This window comes from Delphinus delphis, chromosome 17 (genome assembly GCF_949987515.2).
Source record: "Delphinus delphis chromosome 17, mDelDel1.2, whole genome shotgun sequence".
Classification (NCBI taxonomy): Eukaryota; Metazoa; Chordata; class Mammalia; order Artiodactyla; family Delphinidae; genus Delphinus; species Delphinus delphis.
The window spans coordinates 6347230-6369452 of record NC_082699.1 but is presented as its reverse complement, the minus strand read 5'-3'; the positions used below and the strand labels follow the sequence as shown (position 1 = coordinate 6369452).

Genomic DNA, 22223 nt, shown 5'->3' with positions numbered 1-22223 from the left:
CTGTTCAGGCAACAGTAACTTTTGTTGTTGTTGTTGTTTTATTGGAGTATAATTGCTTTACAATGGTGTGTTAGTTTCTGCTGTGCAGTGAAGTGAATTAGCTGTATGTCTACATATATCCCCTCCCTCTTAGACCTCCCTCCCACCCACCCCCATCCCACCCATCTAGGTCATCACAGAGGAGGTGCCCACCAGCTATTTGTTTTACACATGGTTTTATTTCATGAAATTTGGAGTTTCTGTAAAGGAATAATAAATCCACCTGGTAAACAATTTTATTTATTTTATTTTTGGCATAGCTGGGCAGGTCTGTCTTGATAGAGAAGAGTGCCTGGCATGTAATATACACTTAGTAAGTGTTTGTTGATGTAATGGATGGAAAAGCACTTTGGGAACACATGCTTGAAATATTCTGCTTTCTTATACTTAAAAAAAATAAACATGCGGTTTTGTTTTTTTTCCCAAATTTAGATTTTCCTTGCTGCTGCTTAACTTGGAGGAGTACTACTTTGAACAGCATACAGCTAATCATATTCAGCACAAGGGCAGTCAGAATGAAAGGTAAGGAAGATTTTCGGATCTCTGAAAAGGCCTAGTGAGAACTCAGTAGCAGTGAGCTACTCTGAATGCTACTCTCCACTGAAAGAAACGAGGGCTCTTCAGAGACTTGTCTAAGTCAGGGGAGGAAATGTGGGAGGTGAGCCTGGACCATCTTGTCAGACTGGCAAGAAAGGAAGGTATCAGAAATGACTGCTTGTGAATTAAAAGGGCACAAGGCCACCCTGAAGAGCTGGGCAAAAAATGGGACAGATTGAACACCAAAAAAGAATAATGAGGGCAGTGGATTGAAATGTATCAGAAGGGCTCAAATCCATGAGTTCATAATGACATATATGTAATATAAATATATTATTTCTCGTGTGTGTGTGTATATATATGTATATCAGTTACCTTTGAAGGTACTAGGACACCAACTCATTTTTCTAAAACTTGATAAACGTAAAGAATCGAGCATTTTTCCTGCTTTCCTTGTACAAATTGTACTTTAGGGTAACCAAATCACAGATAATTAAAGCTGCTCTTTGTTGATGAATTCTAGATAATAAACACAGGGAATGTTAAAAATTTCAACCCCTAGTGAATAATGGATCTATATCAGGGGTCGACAAACGATGGTCAGATCTGGCCTGCTACTTGTTTTTGTAAATAAAGTTTTATTGGAACACCCACTTGTTTACATATTGTGTGTGGTTGCTTTCCTGCAACACGGAAGTAGAACTGAATAGTGACAGAGACCAAATGGCCTGCAAAGTCGAAAATATTTACTATCTGGCTCTTTATAGAAGAAGTTTGCCAACCTCTGATGTAGACAGAATCTTCAGTGGCTGCTAAAACAGCAGATGAAAAGCTGCTGAGAAATTTTTTAATGCACATATCAAGATAGGCATTACCTGAAGCCACTGTGGCCTCTTGATACGAGGGAAGTACATGTGCACTGCCTCTGACGAACCCTTACCAGAACATCAAACCCCAGCTGGTCAAGTCTTTTAATCTTACCAATTATATTAAGGAAATGGGATAGAGGAAAACCACAGAGATGTGTTTAGCAAAGTTCGTAATGCGGGAAAATGAAAGTTGCCTTAGATTAAGAGATATTGAGAGACCTGTCAACTAAATGTAATATGGACTTTGTGTTCCAACTTGAACAAACCAACTATAAGAACACACTTACGAAATAGAAAAGTTTGAATCCTGGCTGTATCCTTGATGACATTAAGGAATTATTAATTTTTTTAGGTGTGACAGTGATAGGTCATTTATTGAAATAGTTTATCTTCAGAGATTCATGTTAAAGTATATATAAATGAAGTATAGGGTGTCTGGGAATTTATCTAAAATCCTGCAGGGTTCTGAGGTGTTGTACACAAAACAAGAATGACTGCATGTTAACAACTGCAGAAACTAGGTGATTGATACTGGGGAATTTTCTATTCTATTTGTATTTGTTTAGTACTTGCCATAGAAGTACTTAAGTTATTATCAGGTGATTTAGGGTGTTAGGAAAGTAAATGCAGATAACAGCATGGAAAGAAATGATACAAAATCAAAATTCAAAAGAGCTTTTGAGGAAGAAGAATTGCAGGCTAAATCATGACCTTCAGCATGACCAGCCTTCTTGTGCACTGGGTACATATTATCTACGTACACAGAGGCAGGCCTTCCTCAGATTGTGATGGGACTTTATCCTGTGGGTTAGAACACCATTGGCGTATTTGTAAGCCAGGAAGAATGTGAGATTTCTTTGATAGAAGAAGAACTGACTCGGCCTGGGGGGTGGGGGTGGGGTACAGAAGCAGGAAGAGCAGGTCGGTCTTTCTAGAGTATAAGTAACATAATTGCTTCAGTTAAGAGACCCTGGAACGGCCAGAGTAAGAAGCGTTCACGTGCTTCCCTGGTGGCGCAGTGGTTGGGAGTCCGCCTGCCGATGCAGGGGACACGGGTTCGTGCCCCGGTCTGGGAAGATCCCACGTGCCGCGGAGCGGCTGGGCCCGTGAGCCATGGCCACTGAGCCTGCGCGTCCGGAGCCTGTGCTCTACAAGGGGAGAGGCCCGCGTACCGCAAAAAAAAAAAAAAAAAAAGAAGCGTTTACTAGGACACTGAGGAATGACTGGAGAAAAAGTCCAGATGTCATACAAGTGATTTTAAAAAACGTAAGATCCTTAGAGCTTCACTTGTAGATACTCTTGGAAACTAATCTTAAGGTGATTTTTTTATAAGATGATGTTCCAGCATTTCTTAACCTGTGTTTTGATTACATAATAAGTTATTGCCTTGGTTTGATCAATTGATAAAAGTCATCTAGTCAATAAAAGACAATCAAGTGTGTAGATTTTTATTGGCTTCAGGCAAGTGAGGCACATGGGCCTCTAACATGCTCAGGCAGGCTTTTTCCAAAACTCATTGGCGCCTTATAAGTGTCCCAAGAAAGGAGGAGAATGGTGAAGCCGATAACTGATTTATTTGATATTATAGTAGTAGGCAGATGGTCTTTAAAATTGCTTATCATCATAGAACCAGTTTTTCTCGGAATTCCTATGTACCCCAGAATCACCGGTAAAAGCGTTCTGGGTTCTAAATTCAAACTCTTGTTATTCTTGCATGATTATAAATAAGAAAACAAAAAATCTCCTACCTAATCAACGTTACATGCTTAGTATTGCTTTCTGAATCGTTCTTTAAGATATAGGAAATTAAAAGTCAAAAGAATTTACCACAGACAGGATGGAATCAGCGTTTCTTAAGGATCAGAAAACTGTTTCCCTTTCACAGTAGTTGTGAGGACCAGATGAAGTAATGCGAATAAAATACATGCAACAGTGCTCAACCAGTGAGACCGTATTACAACACATGCAGATTCTTTAACCTCTAGGGAGGGGGAGATGAGGAAAATATTTTTGCTATATTTTCCAACCTTTCATACCCTTTGTTGATCTTTCGTTAGTTGATACTTCAGTCATCTACATTCTTGTTAAAATGTATTATGATTCTTTTGTGACTTTTGTTACGTTCATTAATAATAACCTTTTGTACTTTCATCTCTAGGAAAATCAGAGGCTCCTTAAAAATATGTTCAAAATCAGTTATTTTTGAACCGGATGCAACATCCCAGCCCATCATTAAGGTAAATGCATTTTAAGTGTGAACAGAAACGGTTCTATTTTTTGTATATATTTTACCTTGGCTTATTTTTATAATATTTCTCTCTCAATTTTTTCCAGATTCCTTTGAGAGATTGTATAAAAATAGGAAAACATGGAGAAAATGGAGCCACTGGACACTTTGCAAAGTATGTCATTGTCTTAACCGTGTCATTTTACTTCTACCAAAAAATGACATGTATTTAATAACTTCTATCTGCATTTTAGGGCGGTATCCGGGGGGATCTCACTCACTTTCAGTCAGGTAAGAAGCACCTAGTAAACATTTTTTTCTAACCTGAACGAACATTTAAATGAATAAATACATACATATGTGTGTGTGTATATGCATACATATATATACACATTTTTTTTAAGCACAATGAAATTATTTGTAGAAATCTCAGACGAAGGCCACAGGGAATGATGTTGAAATCCTTTTAAAGTTAGTCATTGAGAACGGTATGTCTTAGAAGCTGTGATGCCTGATGCGTTCCTTAACGTTCGTTAAGCGTGTGGTACCTGCAGGCTGTGTGGGTCCGTCCTGAGGAGTCCGGACAGTGCGTGAGGCTTGAGATGAAGGACTGCAGTTGGAAGGTGGGAGGCCAGCGCCTCCCGCTTCAGTGAGCTCAGAGGGGCTCGTGGTGACAACCGAGGCCACAGCTCAGGATGTGTAGCCTTGTCTAATTACAGTATAATGCTTGGGGTCATGACCTTTGCTTCAGTTCACATTTGCTCAATATAGATTTGTGCATCCGGTACTGTGTGAACACTGGCAATACAGAGATAAATGACATGTTTTTTCTCCCGTCATACACAACTGACCCTTGAACAAAGTGGGAGTTTGGGGCACTGACCCCCACGCCCACACACACAAACAGGTGAAGATTTATGTATAACTTTCGACTCCCCCCACTTAACTATGAATAGCCTACTGTTGCCTCACCGATGACATAGACAGTTGATAACACATATTTTGTATGTTATATGTATTGTGTACTGTATTCTTACAATAAGTTAGAGAAAAGAAAATGTTATTAAGAAAATCATAAGGAAGAGAAGATGCATTTGCAGTATCTACTGTACTTATGCATACTGTAAGTTCATGTCATCTGTTTATAAGATGACAGGACCGACATCAATGTTGTCTTAATGTGACACAAAACACTATAGATGTTAGATGTGTTACTAACATTAGACATCAAAAATGAAAAGATAGGGGCTTCCCTGGTGGCGCAGTGGTTGAGAGTCCGCCTGCCGATGCAGGGGACACAGGTTCGTGCCCCGGTCCGGGAAGATCCCACATGCCGCGGAGCGGCTGGTCCCGGGAGCCATGGCCGCTGAGCCTGCGCGTGTCCGGAGCCTGTGCTCCACAATGGGAGAGGCCACGACAGTGAGAGACCTGCGTACCGCAAAAAAAAAAAAAAAAAAAAAAGAATAATGTGAAAAAGGAACGTGTTATTCAGTATGATTCATGCACTGATAATGAAGAAGCAGCAGGATGACTGCTTTATCGTAGCCTGTGTCATCAATATGATTGCTTCCCAGTAGCCCGGCCTGTACACTGTTGAGTGAATCGTTATGAAAGTGTTACGGCACACAGTGTCGTATCAGATTCATAATTCAGTATGGAGACGTGGTTACATTTTAATTTTCAAAATTAAAAAAAAATTTATTTATTTAGTTTTGGCTGTGTTCGGTCTTCGTTGCAGCGAGTGGGGGCTGCTCTTCGTTGCGGTGCATGGGCTTCTCATTGCGGTGGCTTCTCTTGTTGCAGAGCACGGGCTCTAGGCACGCGGGCTTCAGTAGTTGAGGCTCATGGGGTCTAGAGCGCAGGCTCAGTAGCTGTGGTGCACGGGCTTAGTTGCTCCGCGGCATGTGGGCTCTTCCCAGACCAGGGCTCGAACCTGTGTCCCCTGCCTTGGCAGGATTCTTAACCACTGCGCCACCAGGGAAGCCCCAAACATGATTACATTTTTTTTTTTTTAAACCCGTGATGATAGAGAAAGACATCTGAACAGTAATGTAATTCTTTGAAAGCAAAGTTATGAAACCAGAAAACTAACACATGATTAGTCTTATATTAAAATCACTCCCCTTATGCCTATGCAAGGGTAGGCTGTCCACTTCAGTACAAGTCTCGCACACGATGTTCTACACTATGAACGCTTAGGTGATGACAGTGATGAACACAGAAACGTATCATACGCTTCCTCCACGTGCTTATTAGATGTTCACATGAAGACACACACAAACACAACAGGTGAGTTTATTAACTGCACGGCAGGATGATTGTTCACTAGTCATTAGGTAGAAGTGGAGCGTCCCAGAGGTCTTCATTCCTGTCGTCTGTCTTCACATTGGGCGGGGGGCGGGGGGGGGTTGTCTTGCTGTCGCAGGTGGCAGATATGGGGGGGACGGGGCGGGCAGGAGAGGACACATTCAGTTTAACTTTACGGAAATACATCATGATTTCTGGCTGACTTTTCTGCTTTTTTAGTTCTCTAAAAGTGTTGCTATACGGTAGCAATCCTCCTTCCGCCGTTTGCTTTAGTTCCAGCGCCTGTGTCATAGAAGGGTCCGCGTCATAAAAGAAGTGAAAAAGCAGCCTCAGAAATCAGAGCCTGCTGCTAGGTGGTCTCATGTCAGTTTGTTTCCTGGCACTGCTGTTTCTACATCTTCTTCCTCATCATCTGGCGCTGGTTTGGGAGCTCTCATCTCCCTCTGGTTGTCTTCTGTTAATTCCTCGGGTGTGGTGTCCATTAGTTCTTGAATTTCGCCAAGATCCAAATCTTGAAACGTTTCCACCCCCTCTCTCTTTTTGCCATATCCGTAATCTGATTCATGATTTCCTTGATAGGCTCTGTTGTAAATCCTGTAAAGTCGTGCACAGCGTCTGGACACAGTTTTCTCCAGCAGGAATGTACTGTTTTTGGCTTGATGGCTTTCATGGCTTTTTCTATAACAACCATGGCATCTTCAATGGTGTAATCCTTCCAGACTCTCATGATTTCTCTTCCACAGCATTGACAGTCCTTTGCACAGGGTACCATATGTAATAAGCCTTAAAGGTTCTTACGACCCCTGATCTAGAGGCTGAATTAGAGATGCTGGGTTTGGGGGCAGGTAGACCACTTTGACACCTTTGGTGTTGAGCTCATGGGGTTCTAGGTGGCCAGGGGTATTGTCCAATTAAAAGAACATTAAAGGGCAGTCCCGTACTGGCAGAATACTTCCTGTATCGGGACAAAGCATCGATGGAACCAATCCAGAAAAAGGGTTCTTGTTGTCCAACCAAAAGACTGGCAGCTGGGGTTCCCTCTTCCCTTCAAGGCTGGGGTCAGCAGCTTTATAGATCAGGGCAGTCCTGGTCATCGACCCCATTGCATTTGCACAAAACAGCAGAATTAGCCTATCCCTTCCTGCCCTTAAATCCAGGTCCTCGTGTCTCTTATTAATGAACGTCCTTTGTGGATTTTTTTTTTTCTCTCAGAAGAGGGCACTTCCATCTGCATTTAAACCTGATCAGGCAGATATCCTTTCTCCTCAGTGATTTTCTTAATGGTGTCTGGGAGCTCGTCTGCTGCCTCCTGGTTGGCAGAAGCTGCTTCTCCTGTTATCTTGACATTTTCAAAGCGAAATTTCCTTCCAAAATTATCAAACCATCCTTTGCTGACATTAACTTTTCCAGCTTTAGATCCTTCACCTTCCTTTTGCTTTAAGTTGTCATATGATGACTCCATGTTAGTCATCATGCAGCAACCCTGCACCCACATAAAAGCTGCATTTTCAATACGTGATAAAAAGGTAGTTCACAAAAGGTGCCAGGCTCTCCCGCCTGCTGGGTAGCTGCCAGATGGCTTCATGAATTTCCTTTTCCTTTTTACAATGGTGTTTACATTGGATTCATTTATCTTGAAATGGTGGCAACCGCAGCGGCTGACCTCACCTCAATCAATGGTACACGTATCAAGTAGTTCAACTTTCTCTCGTAACGTCGTGACTTTGCTTCTCGGGAGCACGGCCAGCATCACTAGTGGCACTTCGTGTGGGTCCCGTGGTGTTATTCCAGGTTTGTGATCTTAGACTAAACACGATGAAAAATGCACAAGAACCAGGAGGGACCACTTTTTACTGTGATGCCCGATTCCCTGCTGCTCACGCAAAGATGAATAGCGTCCCGCGGCCTTCTGAGGTTACTCTCAGCACTTGACCTCAGCGCAGTATCACAGGAGGCGGCTATGAAGTTATGACCGTGGTACAGTGTGAACTACGGCGAACGCATGCAGCTGTGATTTCATACTGCATCTTTATCGTTATTTACATTTCTCTCGACTAAGATTGGTGCCACCCATGTACGGTCTGTTAGCGTGTGCGTAAGTTTTGATAAGTTTTAACTTTTTATAATAGATTTGTGTATGTTTTATGGTTGTAAATGATATGATAGACTAGTATCTACGTATATTTTATGCGCTCATGACATAACAATTTCTTAATTTTTCTGATATTTCTAGGCTACACAGTTCATCTTCTTTCAAATTGTCCCAAATCTCCACATCCTTTTCCAGTATATTTACTGAAAACAATCCACATGTAAGTGGACCCATGCAGTTCAAACCCATGTTGTTCAAGGGTTAGCTGTACTCAATTCATCTGGAGATCTTTAAAAAATTATAGATGAGAGAGGAGTAGAGCTCATTACCACTGCCTTTTTGCTGTGAATCTCACCTTCTTCACCTTGAAAATGAAAGGGTAGAGGTCAGCGTTGGTTCCGCTCTCTGCGGATCTCCAGCTTCTTGAAGTGTTCAAAGAAAAGTATCGTTCTGTGATCGAGCAGGCGTGGGAAGAGCTGTGGGAAACAGATGCAGAGATTTCTTTACGCTATAGGACTGGGCGCGAAGCGTTGAGATTCTCAAGGGGTGAATGGTCGGGGGCAGAGAGCCTCCGGTGGTTTTTGGATCACTTAGCCCTCTTGTTCCTGACTCTTTTTAATGCATATTGAAAATTATTTTATGAAGCCTGGGAGATATCAGATTAGGTGATTTTCTAAGTCTGCCTTCCACGATTCTAATAATTTTAGGGAAGAAAGCATTTCAGAGGCTCTCTTTGACTTCATGCTGCTTTGACTGGCGGATATGAGAGCAGTTATGGCCACATCTGTTTGGGGAAGGAGCACCACGACTGATGATTCTCGTCCACACCTGTATTCTCATTATGTCTAGAGTATCATTCTACACTGTCGCTTTATTCTAGAAAGTCCTTCTCTTGAAAGGAGTAGGTCCTTCTTCAGTTGAAAGTATGGTTTCCATTATAAAAATATACATTGTATGGACTTCCCTGGTGGCGCAGTGGTTGAGAGTCCGCCTGCCAATGCAGGGGACACAGGTTCGTGCCCCGGTCCGGGAAGATCCCACATGCCGCGGAGCGGCTGGGCCTGTGAGCCGTGGCCGCTGAGCCTGCGCAGCCGGAGCCTGTGCTGCACAACGGGAGAGGCCACAACAGTGAGAGGCCCGCGTACCGCAAAAAAAAAAAAAAAAAAAAAAATATATATATATATATATATATATATATACACACACACACATTTTAGTATAATTTTAATAAACTTAAGAATAAAGCCCCCAAATCCTCCCACCTCCTTTCAATAGTTTGTATAAGAGGTCTCATGTCAAACTCAAAATCAGCTTTACAGCAAGGTGTGACTAGATACAAGCTACTCTTTCAAGTATTAAGCTTCCTGGGTTAAGCACACAACCAAATAAACACAACTTTTGTGTTTTTTGATTACTTACCAGGTCACAGTGTTTCAGAAATATGTTATGGTTCTTCAGGCTTTTAGAGTTTTGCTTCCAAATATACTTTTGCTGATAGAATAAAGAGGAGTGTGTGTGTGTGTGCGCGTGCACACGTGCGTGTGCGCGTGTGTGTCTGTCTAGAGGAGAGTTTTCTTTATGTTGATGAATGTATTTCATACCGCAGTGACTTTGTTTTACTCATTTCTTAGAAAATCAGCCTTAGATTAGCTTCCTTCACTTGTCTGGTTACTGGGTACAAGTGATGACATTCATAAAACATCTTAGACGTTGTATTTATCCAGCAGCGGTTGCTACTTTGTTGCCTTGATGAATCTCTTTTTAATTTGATGTTTGTTATTTTAACATCAGAATTTGAAAGCCATACTGATATTAATGCAAGTGCTTTTGGAAACAGATTATGTAACCATGATTTAAATTTGATTCATAACATCCTAATTAACAGTAACTCATTACTGTGATAATGTTTAATATTTTACAAGTATTGATTTGTCTTTCTCAGGTATATTTCATTAAAGAACACAACATTGTTGCACCATATAAAATAGAAAGGGTAAGTAAAGCTTTTCATTTATCCCCCACAATTTACATAGTGATTTTGAGCAGTAAGATTCTGTGTCTCTGTTAACTTCTGTAATGCAATGTAATGGGTATTTAAAAGCTTCTTCCCTAGCAGTTATAACAAAATACCAAGGGAATGACAGACTTTAGTCCGAGAGATTTCAATTAACTTTTTAACTTCAAAATAGGTGTGTCTATTAGGGGAAAAAAAAGCTTAAATTATTAGGTTAAAAGTTGAAATCAGAATATGCATCATTTAAAAGATTATTTATTGAATATCAATGAGAACGTCTTTTAAATGTTTGAGAACTACTTATAGGCTATAAAATACCCTTATTTAAGAGCTCAGTAATAGTTTATAAATGCTGCTGATTGGGTAGAAGCTCTGAGGGGCCGTGAACACAAGACTTGTAACTAGACGTTACAGCCAACCCTTCTGTGCTTTAATTAATGCTTTACGCTGCAGCTTAGTGTGCAGTAAAGGGATAACTCGTAGCAGAAGAGTTTTTACGAGACCTAGAGATGGGACTACTGCTCCTGTACACGACACCTCTGAATTAGGAAAAGCCACCCTCTCCGAGCAGACGTCCGACAGGCTGGATGGCAGTTCCGGTCACAGGCCAGCCTGCGGGTTCTCAGCAGCTTGGGGGGGGGGGGACGCGCCAGCCACGTGCAGCCCCCTCTGAGTTTCATGTACAAGAAATATCTGCATGCGCCAGTCACTCAGAAACGGTGAATACTGCGACCTCGTCACTCACACGTGGTGCTGTTGGCACTTTGGGAAGGACGGTTCTTCACTGTGAGGGGCTGTCGCTTACATTACAGGCTGTTCCCACCCACGGGTGCCCCCTCTGCACTGTCCCCCTTTGTTGTGTGGCACCGCACATTGACAAGTGCCCTGCAAGGGTGGCGGAACGCCCCCCTGCCCCCCAAGTTGAGAACCGCTGCCTGGTGTACTCTCCCTGCAGAGGCTCTCCTGTCACCCACTGGAAGTGCAAAGCTGCTGAAAAGTTACATAAAAGGAAATGAGTAAGGTTTTCTGAAGCAAAGAAAAGCTCTTGTGAATTAGGACACCAAAGGATTCTCAGGTTTAAAGGGGCGGGGTTGTGACTTTGACCTTGGAGATGAGACTTGATAGACTAGGAAGCCCAGACCCTTGTTCCTCTTATGGACTGACTCAGTTCCCTTTGTGAGAAATCCAGAAACCAGTTAAAAGTGCCCTGCGCCCCAGGTGAGCATGAAATGAGCCAACCTGAAGCTGTGGGAACATTGTAGCATCCTCTCACCGTAGTCCCTCCCCTGGCACTGTGCCACGTGACTGGAGGGAACTCCCAGCTCCCATCTTCTCCCTGGGGAGGGAAAGACAAGACAGGACCGTAGGTCCAATGTTCTGGCTTTTGGGGGCAGCTGCCTGAGGGACTGGCTTCTGTCTCACCTGTCCTGGACCTCTGACAGGACCCATAATGCTCTAGATGCCTGGGGACCCCTGAAAACAGGAAAGAGCTGGGCATTGTGCAGCTGCTCCAGGGGACCCTGCACCAGAGACACAGGCAGATACAGCCCAGGAGACTCACCCTTGGGAAAGAGAAGAGTGCAGCTTGTGACACATAAAATTAACCGCCACAACACTTGCACACCCAGCCTCAGAGCACCTGAGTGTATGAAGCCAGCACTGACAGGACTGAAAGGAGAGGCCGACAGCAGCACAGGACAGAGGAGACTTCCGTCCGTGCCCCACCTTCAGTCATGGGTAGATCATCCCGACAGAAGGTCACTCAGGAAACGGAGGACTCGACCAGCACTCTGAGCAGATGGACCTCACAGACACACAACGTCCTGCCCAACGGTAGCAGGACACATGCTCTTCTCACGTGCACACGGGACGTTCTCCAGGACGGGTCGCGTGTCAGGTCACAAAACAAGTCAACAAATCTAAGAAAATTACAACCACCGTGGAGTGAAACCAGAAATCCATAGCAGCGGGAAGATTCACACGTATGTGGAAATTAAACAACACTCTTGAACAACCAATGGGTCAAAGAAATAAAGAAATTAGACTCAAGAGGGAGGGGATATAGGTGTACATACATCTGATTCACTTCGCTGCACAGTAGAAACTAACACAACATCGGAAAGCAATTATACTCCAATAAAGAAGTAAAAGAACCAAAACCAGAAAACCTCAAGATGATCAAAACGAAAACAGAGCATATACCCAAACTGCAAAGATGCCGCAACAGCAGTCCTAAGAGGGGAGTTTAGTGTTAAACGCTTACCTTGAAGATCTCAAATTAAAAAACCTAACTGCACACCTCAAGTAACCAGAAAAAGAAGAGCAAACTAAGCCCAAAATTAGCAGAAGGAAGGAGATAGTAAATACAGCCCAAATCCAACAGACTCTGCTCCCCCGGGGCGCTCATTCCGTGTGGGCGGAGGGAGGGCGCGCCAGGCAGGTCCCTGCACAGGCCAGCAGGGGGCTGCAAATGTCTTAAAGTGATGGGGCCTGACGTGCTTGGTCTCCCTCTTTTTTAGGGCACAATGGAATATGTCTTCGAGTTGGATGTTTCAGGGAAGGTGGAAGGTGTCGTGGAGACATTGCTTCAGGTAAGCCAGGGCTTTTCTCAGACATGCACTGGCAAACTGAGGCATAAACTTTTTTTTTTTTTTTTTTTTAAGAATTTCATACTCATATGTCTTACCAAAACCATAACCTTTTTTATAAATCTGAAACAGATCTACTTGAATATGTTGAACTTGAAAACTACACATTAGGCAGAAGCCATACATATATCAGAGTTATTCTTACCTGTTACTAAGTAACAGAATGGTGGTTGTGTTTCATTGTTTCTAAGGAAATATCTTCAAAGCATCTGAGAGAAAAAATAAATTCTTGTGTATTTATATAATTGTAGCTTCACAGAGCATCCTGTCTGGACAAACTTGGGGACCAAACTGCTATGGTAAGAGTTTCTGAAGATCTGTATCTTTATTGTGAATGAACGTGTATTGATATGTCACTTATAAATCCTTATATCCATACTTTTTAAATGATTCTGTTTTAAAGATAACAGCCATTTTGCAGTCCCGTTTGGCTAGGACGTCATTTGACAAAAACAGGTAAGTTTTCAATGATTTTGTTTCCTGATTACGAAAGCAGTGGCATCGTCACCTCGTGCCTCATTCAGTGTGTCCAGAACCGATAGTGGGTGTTACCACCTGCCTCACCCCAAACCTGCTCGTCTGGGGGAGTGGCCCTGGCGTCAGTGCCAGACCAGTCTGGGGTCTCCTTGCCACTTCTCCCAGCTGACATCTGTCCATCAGAAAGGCCTGGTGCCAGGGGTTCTCCACGATCTTCCTAGTCTACGAGCTCCTGTCTTTTCATATGTTAGCGCCTCCGTTCAGGCCACCAGCCCCTGCCACTAAGATCACAGTGACAGCGTTTAGCTTGTCTCCAGCTCCAGCCTTCCCTGCTCCAATCCCGTTTCCCTCACTGTGTCGAATGTACTTTTAAAATACATTCTTTCTAAGGAACTTATTTCTTTATATCACTTGTCTGTTTGAAACTCTTCCAGACTTCCATCGCCTTCAGGGTAGAGCCTTAACCGCACCTGCACGCGGGGCTCTGGTGTAGCCTTCGTCACTGTTCCGGCCGCCGGTGCCTCTTGCATGCTCTGCTCTGGATCTCTGCGTTCTGTGCGATTCCCGAGGTGCCTTATGGCCTCCTGCCTCTTCTGCACCCGCCCAACTCTTCCTTACTCTTCTCATTTCAGCTGAGCTGGCGTTGTTCTGGAAGGTCTTTCCTGTCCCGTCAGGCTGTTAGGTACCTTCCTGAGGTGTCCTGCAGGGACCTAGAGACCACATTCTTACTGATCTAATGGAGTTTTGTTTCGGTTTTTGGTTTTGGGGTGTGTTGGGTTTTCTGTTTGTTTTTGGGATTTTTTGGCTTTTCTAAGTATCCAATATATTTTCTGCAAGTAAGTATACTTTTATACTAACCTGTTCTCTTATTTGTTTCTTGCCTTATTTTAAGTAGATTTCCTCCTATTAAGTAGATCTGGGCTATTTGTCTCTATCTCCATCTGCGGTATCACTGTATGAATTACTGTAGCTTTAGGACAACTTTTTTTTTTTTTTACATCTTTATTGGAGTATAATTGCTTTACAATGGTGTGTTAGTTTCTGCTTTATAACAAGGTGAATCAGTTATACATATACATATATCCCCATATCTCCTCCCTCTTGCGTCTCCCTCCCACCCTCCCTTTCCCACCCCTCCAGGCGGTCACAAAGCACCGAGCTGATCTCCCTGTGCTATGCGGCTGCTTCCCACTAGCTATCTACCTTACGTTTGGTAGTGTATATATGTCCATGCCACTCTCTCGCTTTGTCACAGCTTACCCTTCCCCCTCCCCATATCCTCAAGTCCATTCTCTAGTAGGTCTGTGTCTTTATTAGGACAACTCTTAATGTCAGGCAGTGCAGGGTCCTGCACCCTATTTCCCTTCTTAACTTATGTCTTCACTGTTCTTGGTCTTACATACTTCTGTGTAAATTTAGACTCCGCTTGTCAAGTTTCATAAAGGAAAAGCCTGCTGGGATTTTGACTGTGATTGCAGTGAAACTTTCCATTTATTTAAGTCTTCTTTATGATTTTTCTTTATAAAGTTCTTTCTTCTCTTGTGCTAGATTTATTCCAGGTAGTTCGTGTTTTTGATGGTGTTGTAAATGATATCCTAAAATATTTCATTTTATTGTTGATACTTAGAATGTAGTATTTTTGTGTATTCGTTTTGTTTTCAGCAACCCTGCTAAACATTGTGATCCATTCCATTAACTTTATATATAGGTTCTCTAATATGTACAAAATCTTCTGTAGCGATTGTTTCAGTCTCTAGTCACTAGATACCATTTTTATTTTAGATATTTATTTTTAGATTTTTGTATTTGGAATCCTCAGGCCTAGGACAGAGTAGAAAGTATTGGTTGAATAGATTCATCTATGGATTATTATGTGCTAGGCTTTTGCTAGAAGCTTATGTGTATAAATGAGATTCGTTTGTAATATTCTGTTTTATTGCTACCTTTGTGACCCTTACACTACATTTTCAAATGTTAAAGAATTTGCCAGAAAAGCCATCTGGCTAATAACGTGTTTTCTGTGTTTCTGTTTGTTTACTTCTTTTTCTGTTTCACCTGTATAGCATTAATTTTCTTTTCATTTTTGTACTTGTAGGATATATTAGTTAAGTGGACTGTTGGGAGGAAAGAATAGCTTCCATTTTAGGAAGGAAAAGGAGTAATAAGAATTAGTTTCTTTTGACCTACCTAGAATGCGTAATTTTTCTAAGTAGCAGTTTAGACTTTAATCCTGGGCTTCAGCATGACATTAATTTTTAAAATGGTTCACGATGAAACTTTTGATTTATCCAGTCTCTAAAGTGTTAGGCTGAAGAATTTGGGGAAGACTTTTTTTGCAGCGTGAAGTGAGATATTTCAGGGTTGTATACTTCCTCCAAAAGAAAGAAGGTAAATTTTTGCTGAGATAAATTTTCATCATACTTCCAAGGAAATGCTTTTTTATTGAAACTGTATTCATTTTTCCCTATTCATTCTGAAAAAGTTCAAGTCCTCACAAGTTGAAAGATAATATAGTGAACACAGATACCCTATGGGTCACCAAGCGTTAATTTGTCAACATTTTGCTGAATTTGCTTTGGTTCTTGCATGCTCAGGCTCATGCTCTTGCTTGCCCTGTGTGTGTGTGTGTGTGTACATGTATAAATAATGCATATATGTCTGTATATATGTTGTATGTGTGTATACATGTATAGCTGATGTGCATATGTATGTATGTTTGTGTGATACATATAAAATATATGCATACAACTTTTCCCTGAACCATTTGAAATGACACTGCAAGACTTCCTGACACTTCACCCATAACTACTTCAACATGTATCTCTCACAAGAAAGTTCTGTGACATTCCTCCATACTGTTATAACACTCAAGTAGCAATATTCTGTATGCCGGGTAACTTATAGCTCCATATTCAGGTTTCCCCATTTGTACCCCAAAATGTCCTCTTTAAAATACTTTGGACTAATTTTAGATTTAAAGAAAAGATGTAAAGACAGTGAGTGCAAAGAGTTCTTTTCCCCTCATCCAGTTCCCCCATTATTATATGTTTAGTGGGTGTGGATGCTGTAATTGTAGATTTGTTGGCTGTAATCCTAGACTTTTTTGATGCTATTGAAATTTTATTTTCCAATTTGTTACTGGTATATAGAAGTAGTTTTTTTTTGGTTTTTTTTTTTTTTTTTTTTTGCGGTACGTGGGCCTCTCACTGTTGCAGTCTCTCTCGCTGCGGAGCACAGGCTCCGGACGCGCAGGCTCAGCGGCCATGGCTCACGGGCCCGGCCGCTCCGCGGCATGTGGGATCTTCCCGGACCGGGGCACGAACCCGCGTCCCCTGCATCGGCAGGTGGACTCTCAACCACTGCGCCACCAGGGAAGCCCTGTTGTTGTTTTTTGATGCTATTGAAATTTTATTTTCCAATTTGTTACTGGTATATAGAAGTAGTTTTTTGTTGTTGTTTTTTGGTTTTTTGTTTTTTAGAAACAGTGACCTTGTATCCTGTGACTTTTCCAAATTCAGAATTTACTCATTAGTCCTAGCAGGTTTTTTTGTAGATTCCATAGAGTTTTCTATATCCATAATTATTTAACCTGTGAATAATGACAGTTTCACAGAAATACTTGTGGCTTCTATTTCTACTTCTTGCCTCATTGCACAGTTTGATTAATAGACGCAGTGGGAGCAGACATATTCTTGCCTTGTTCCTGATCTTACAGGAAAAGAGTTTAATGTTTCACCATTAAAGAATGATGCCAGGGCTTCCCTGGTGGCGCAGTGGTTGAGAGTCCGCCTGCCGATGCAGGGGACACGGGTTCACGCCCCGGTCCGGGAAGATCCCACATGCTGCGGAGTGGCTGGGCCCGTGAGCCATGGCCGCCGAGCCTGTGCGTCTGGAGCCTGTGCCCCGTAACGGGAGAGGCCACAACAGTGAGAGGCCCGCGTACCACAAAAAAAAAAACCAAAACACAAAAAACAAAAGAATGATTCCAGCTGTAGGTTTTTCATAGATGCCCTTTATCAGAGTGACGAAGTTTCTTTTTATTCCTGGTTTGCTGAGAGTATTTTCAAAAAAAGTTTAGAATTTTGTTAAGTACTTTTTGTGCATTTATTGGGATGATCTTTTTTTCTTTAATTCTGTTAATGTGAATTATGTTGTTTTTTCAGTGTTAAAACAACCTTGTATTCATGGGATGAATCCACCTTGCTTACGATATGTTGTTCTTTTTACGTATTGCTGGACTTGCTTTGCTAGTATTTTGTAAAGGATCTTTGCATCTCTGTTTAGGGATGTTGCTCTGTAAATCCTAGTGTATTTGTGAGGTTTTGCCGTCAGGGTTATGCTAGCCACATAACATGAGGTTAGAAATCTCCCTTTATCTTCTGTTTCCCAAAAGCGTTTGTGTAGGATTGTATTTCTTGCTTAAATTTTTAACCACATTTACTGGTGAAGCCATGGAGGCCTGAAGTGTTCTTACTTAGTCAGTCTATTTGCTTGACACATAGTTAGGTTGTCTGTTTCTTCTTGTGTCTATTTTGTCAGGCTGCATTTTTCAAAACCTTTGTCCAGTTCATCCAAGTTGTCAGATGTGGGCATCAAGTTGTTAATGTCCTCTGAACGTCAGTAGGATCTGCAGTTATGGTCCCTCTTTCATTCCTTACGTTGATGCTTTATGTTTTTTCTTTATCAGTATTGCCAGAGGTTTGCCAATTTTATTAACCTTTTTAAAGATCCAACTTTTGACTTTATTGATTTTTCTCTATTTTTACATAAAAATCATTTTATATAAAATTGATTTCCTTCCTTCAGCTTACTTTGGGTTTAACTTGTTCTCTTTCCAGCTTCCTACACAGTTTAGATCACTGATTTTAGACCTTCTTTTATAAGTAGGACTAGAACATAAATTTACCTCTAAGCACTGCTCAGCTGCATCCCTCAGATTTTGATATGTTTTTATTATCATTCATATGAAATATTTCATAATTTCCTTTGTCATTTCTTCTTTGACCCATTGGGTTTTTTCTTTGGGTTATTTGGAAGTATGTTGTTTATCTTCTCTGTATTTGGGGATCTTGTTACTGTTGTATTGTTATTGATTTCTAATCTAATACTCTCTTGGTTCAGAGAGTATATGGTTCAGTCTTTTTTTTTAAATAAATTTATTTATTTTATTTATTTATTTTTGGCTGTGTTGGGTCCTCGTTGTTGCACGTGGGCTTTCTCTAGTTGCGGCGAGCGGGGACTACTCTTCGTTGTGGCACGCGGGCTTCTCATTGCGGTGGCTTCTCTTGTTGCAGAGCCCAGGCTCTTAGGCACACGGGCTTCAGTAGTTGTGGCTCATGGGCTCTAGAGCGCAGGCTCAGTAGTTGACGCACGGGCTGAGTTGCTCCGCGGCATGTGGGATCCTCCCGGCCCAGGGCTCGAACCCATGTCCCCTGCATTGGCAGGCGGATTCCTAACCACTGTGCCACCAGGGAAGCCCTGGTTCAGTCTTTTGATGTTTGTTGAGATGGGTTGTATGGCTCTGCGTAGTCTGTCCTGACACAGGTTTCCCAGGCCTGTGAAAGGAACGAGTGCTCTGAAGTTGTGGAGTATGGTGCTCTGTACCCGTCATTTAGGGCCAGTTGGCTGATGGTTGTTCGGATCATCTATACTTGACTGACATTTTGTTGACTTGCTCTGTCACTTACTGAGAGGAGGGTGTTAAAATTACCAGTAATGATTGTGGAATTGTTTATTTTCCCCTGTATTTCTGTCAGTTTATGCCTTGTGTACTGGCAGGCTCTGTTATTAGGTTTACATACATTTATGACACCAGGTTTCTTACATGTTGTGATTGCATGCTGTATCTTTTTCTATCCTTTTTACTTTTAACTTGTCTGTGTCTTATTCCGTTTCTAAAAAACACTTTATATAGTTGAGTCTTTTTATACAGTCTGAAAGTCTCTGCTTGTTAATTGGATTGTTTAATTCATTTATAATTATGTAATTATGGATATAGTTGGTTTTTAAACCCACTATCTTAATATTTGTTTCCTAGCATTTCATTTGTTCTTTGTTTCTCTGATCCTCCTTTCTTGCCTTCTTTTGGGTGAATCTGGTATTTTTAAGTATTCTACTTTTTAGCTGTAGTGCTTGGTGTCATTCTTAGTGGTCACTCTGGAGCTCACAATATGCACCTTGTACGTAGCGTACCTTCAGGTAAGAGTATATTACACTCCTTTACAGTAGTTCAAGAGCCTTACAGCAGTGTGTTTCCACATAACCCCTCCTGCCCTTTGTGATCTGTGGTTTTATATTAAATTTCTATAAAACCCATGATACGGTGTTCTTATTTTAGGTTTTTTTTTTTTTTTTTGCGGTCCGCGGGCCTCTCACTGTTGGCGGCCTCTCACTGTTGGCGGCCTCTCCCGTTGCGGAGCACAGGCTCCAGACGCGCATGCTCAGCGGCCATGGCTCACAGGCCCAGCCGCTCCGCGGCATGTGGGATCCTCCCGGACCGGGGCACAAACCCGTGTCCCCTGCATCAGCAGGCGGACTCTCAACCACTGCACCACCAGGGAAGCCCCCTTTTAGGTTTCTAAAGAATTTTTTTTACTTTTTTTTTTTTTTATTTTGCAGTAGGTTCTTGTTGGTTATCTGTTTTAAATATAGCAGTGTGTACGTGTCAATCCGAAACTCCCCATCCCAAGAATTGAGATACATGCATTTATAGGTACATAAATTAAAATACTGAGAAATAATTCTTTTCTGTTTACTTGGAGATTTGAATACTTATGTTTCCTGATGCTTGTCTTTCCTTCCTGCAGAACCGGTGTTGCATCTGGTGTCATTTCTCTTAAGCCCAAAGAACTTCCTATAGCATTTCTTACGGTGCATATCTGGTCCGGATGGATTCTCCCAGCTTTGTCTGAAAATACCTCTATCTTACTCTCATTTTTGAAGGGTGTTTTTGTTGGAGATAAAATACTAGGTTCACAGGGTTTTCTTTCACTACTTGAAGGGTTTTCATTCCGTTGTATGTTGCTGTCCATTGTTTCCTGTGAAAAGTCACATCATTTGTCCTGTTGTTACTGTGAATTAAGGTGTAGTCTCTCTGCGCCTGTCCTGCTGGGGGTTTCTGGGTAACGGAGCCTGTGAACTGGTGTCTTACATTAGACAGTTTTCACCACTCTCCACTCAGTGTTTCTTCTGCCCCGTCTCCTGTCTCTTCTCCTGTGACTTGAGTTACACTCGTGTTAGTATGTTTTATAGTTTGGCTTAGATCTCAGACACTCTGTTCTGTGTGTTTTTAAATTATTATTATTCTCCTTCTGTCCTGTTTCAGTTAGGACTTTTTTATTGGCCTTGTTTTCAGCCACACTGGGCTTTTCCTCTGCCGTGCCAGTCTGTTAGGCTTGTTTAAGTCATTCTTCATTTCCTCTCGCCCAGATTTTCATTTCTAGCATTTCCTTTCAGTTCTTTTTCGTAGTTTCTACTTCTCGGATGAAGTTTTCCTTCCCTTCACGTGTGTTTTCCATCTTTTCTTCTGGATCTTTTAGCAGATTTACTACAGTTATCTTAACGTCTCCCTCTGATGGATCCGACGTCCGGGTCCTCTTCCGTGGAATCTTCTCTCATGAGTGCGGGTCATATTTACTCACTTCTTTGTGTTTCTTGTAAATTTTTTGTGTGCTGGGAAGTTTGTTTTAAAGGAACTGCAGAGACTGACCTGAGGAATATTTGCCTCCGGAGGCGGTCATGCCCACCCCCATCCTGCCCGCTGCTTGCCCTGGGGACTCCGTCAGTGTAATGAGTGGAGCTGGGTTAAATCCAGGTCCCCATGCCCAGTTCCACGGTGGGAGTGCGCAGAGCTGTCCTCTGTGGGGCTTGGGGTCGGTGCCCTTGAAGGAGTTGCAGACATCCTGTGCTTCCCAGCTGAGCCTCCAGCTCTCCGCCCACGGAGCATCTGTGCCCTCCAGGCCCAACTCCTGCTGTCTGGCGTCTCCCTCATCCTGCAGCCCTCACCCCCTGTGGAAGATTGCCCCTCCTCCTGCCACTCAACTGCTTGTCCCTTCATTTAGGTTTCTCTGCACCTGAGCTTTCTGATGGGTTTCTAAACATAGCAAGGATTGTGTAGCTCATCTGGCAGGTTTTGTGGTTGGGATGAGAGCTGTGAGGTCTCCTTCACGTCCAAACTGGAAGAGGAAGCCTGCTCCTGTGTGATTTTGTGTTTGCTTTTTTAATACATTTATTTATTTTTGGCTGCGTTGGGTCTTCGCTGCTGCACGCGGGCTTTCTCTAGTTGCGGCAAGCGGGGGCTACTCTTCGTTTTGGTGGTGGGCTTCTCACTGCAGTGGCTTCTCCTGTTGCGGAGCATGGGCTCTAGGTGCGTGGGCTTCAGTAGTTTTGGCTTGCGGGCTCAGTAGTTGTGGCTCGTGGGCTCTAGGGCGCAGGCTCAGTAGTTGTGACACATGGGCTTAGTTGCTCTGCGGCATGTGGGATCTTCCCGGACCAGGGCTCGAACCCGTGTCCCCTGCATTGGCAGGCGGATTCTTAACCACTGCGCCACTAGGGAAGCCCTGCTTTTGTTCTACTACTTAAAGAGGAGACTTTTTTTTTTTTTTTTGACTGCGTTGGGTCTTCCTTGCTGTGCGCGGGCTTTCTCTAGTTGCTGCAAGTGGGGGCTACTCTTTGTTGTGGTGCGCGGGCTTCTCATTGTGGTGGCTTCTCTTGTTGTGGAGCATGAGCTCTAGGCACGTGGGCTTCAGTAGTTGTGGCTCGCGGGCTCTAGGCTGCAGGCTCAGTAGTTGTGACGCATGGGCTTAGTTGCTCCGCGGCATGTGGGATCTTCCTGGACCAGGGATCGAACCTGTGTTCCCTGCGTTGGCAGGTGGTTTCCCAACCACTGCACCACCAGGGAAGTCCCAGAGGAGACTTATTTTTAGCTCAGTTATTTAGCTAAGTAATTGCCTAAACTCTTGATGATTTGGTTGTTTCCCTTCTATTTTTTTTTAAATTAGTAAAGCAGAACGAA

The 22223-nt window shown here is 42.6% G+C and overlaps 1 protein-coding gene across 3 annotated transcripts in view; it reads left to right on the top strand.

Moving 5' to 3' along the window:
• NSMAF (neutral sphingomyelinase activation associated factor) overlaps positions 1-22223 on the top strand; it is a 61175-nt gene that overhangs the window by 14037 nt on the left and 24915 nt on the right. For all 3 annotated transcript variants that reach the window (XM_059994680.1, XM_059994679.1, XM_059994678.1), the window contains exons 2-9: positions 472-561; positions 3604-3682; positions 3780-3847; positions 3927-3963; positions 10014-10064; positions 12605-12676; positions 12985-13032; positions 13137-13189. In XM_059994680.1, the coding sequence (XP_059850663.1) occupies positions 472-561; positions 3604-3682; positions 3780-3847; positions 3927-3963; positions 10014-10064; positions 12605-12676; positions 12985-13032; positions 13137-13189 (498 nt within the window). The remainder of the gene's footprint in view (positions 1-471; positions 562-3603; positions 3683-3779; positions 3848-3926; positions 3964-10013; positions 10065-12604; positions 12677-12984; positions 13033-13136; positions 13190-22223) is intronic.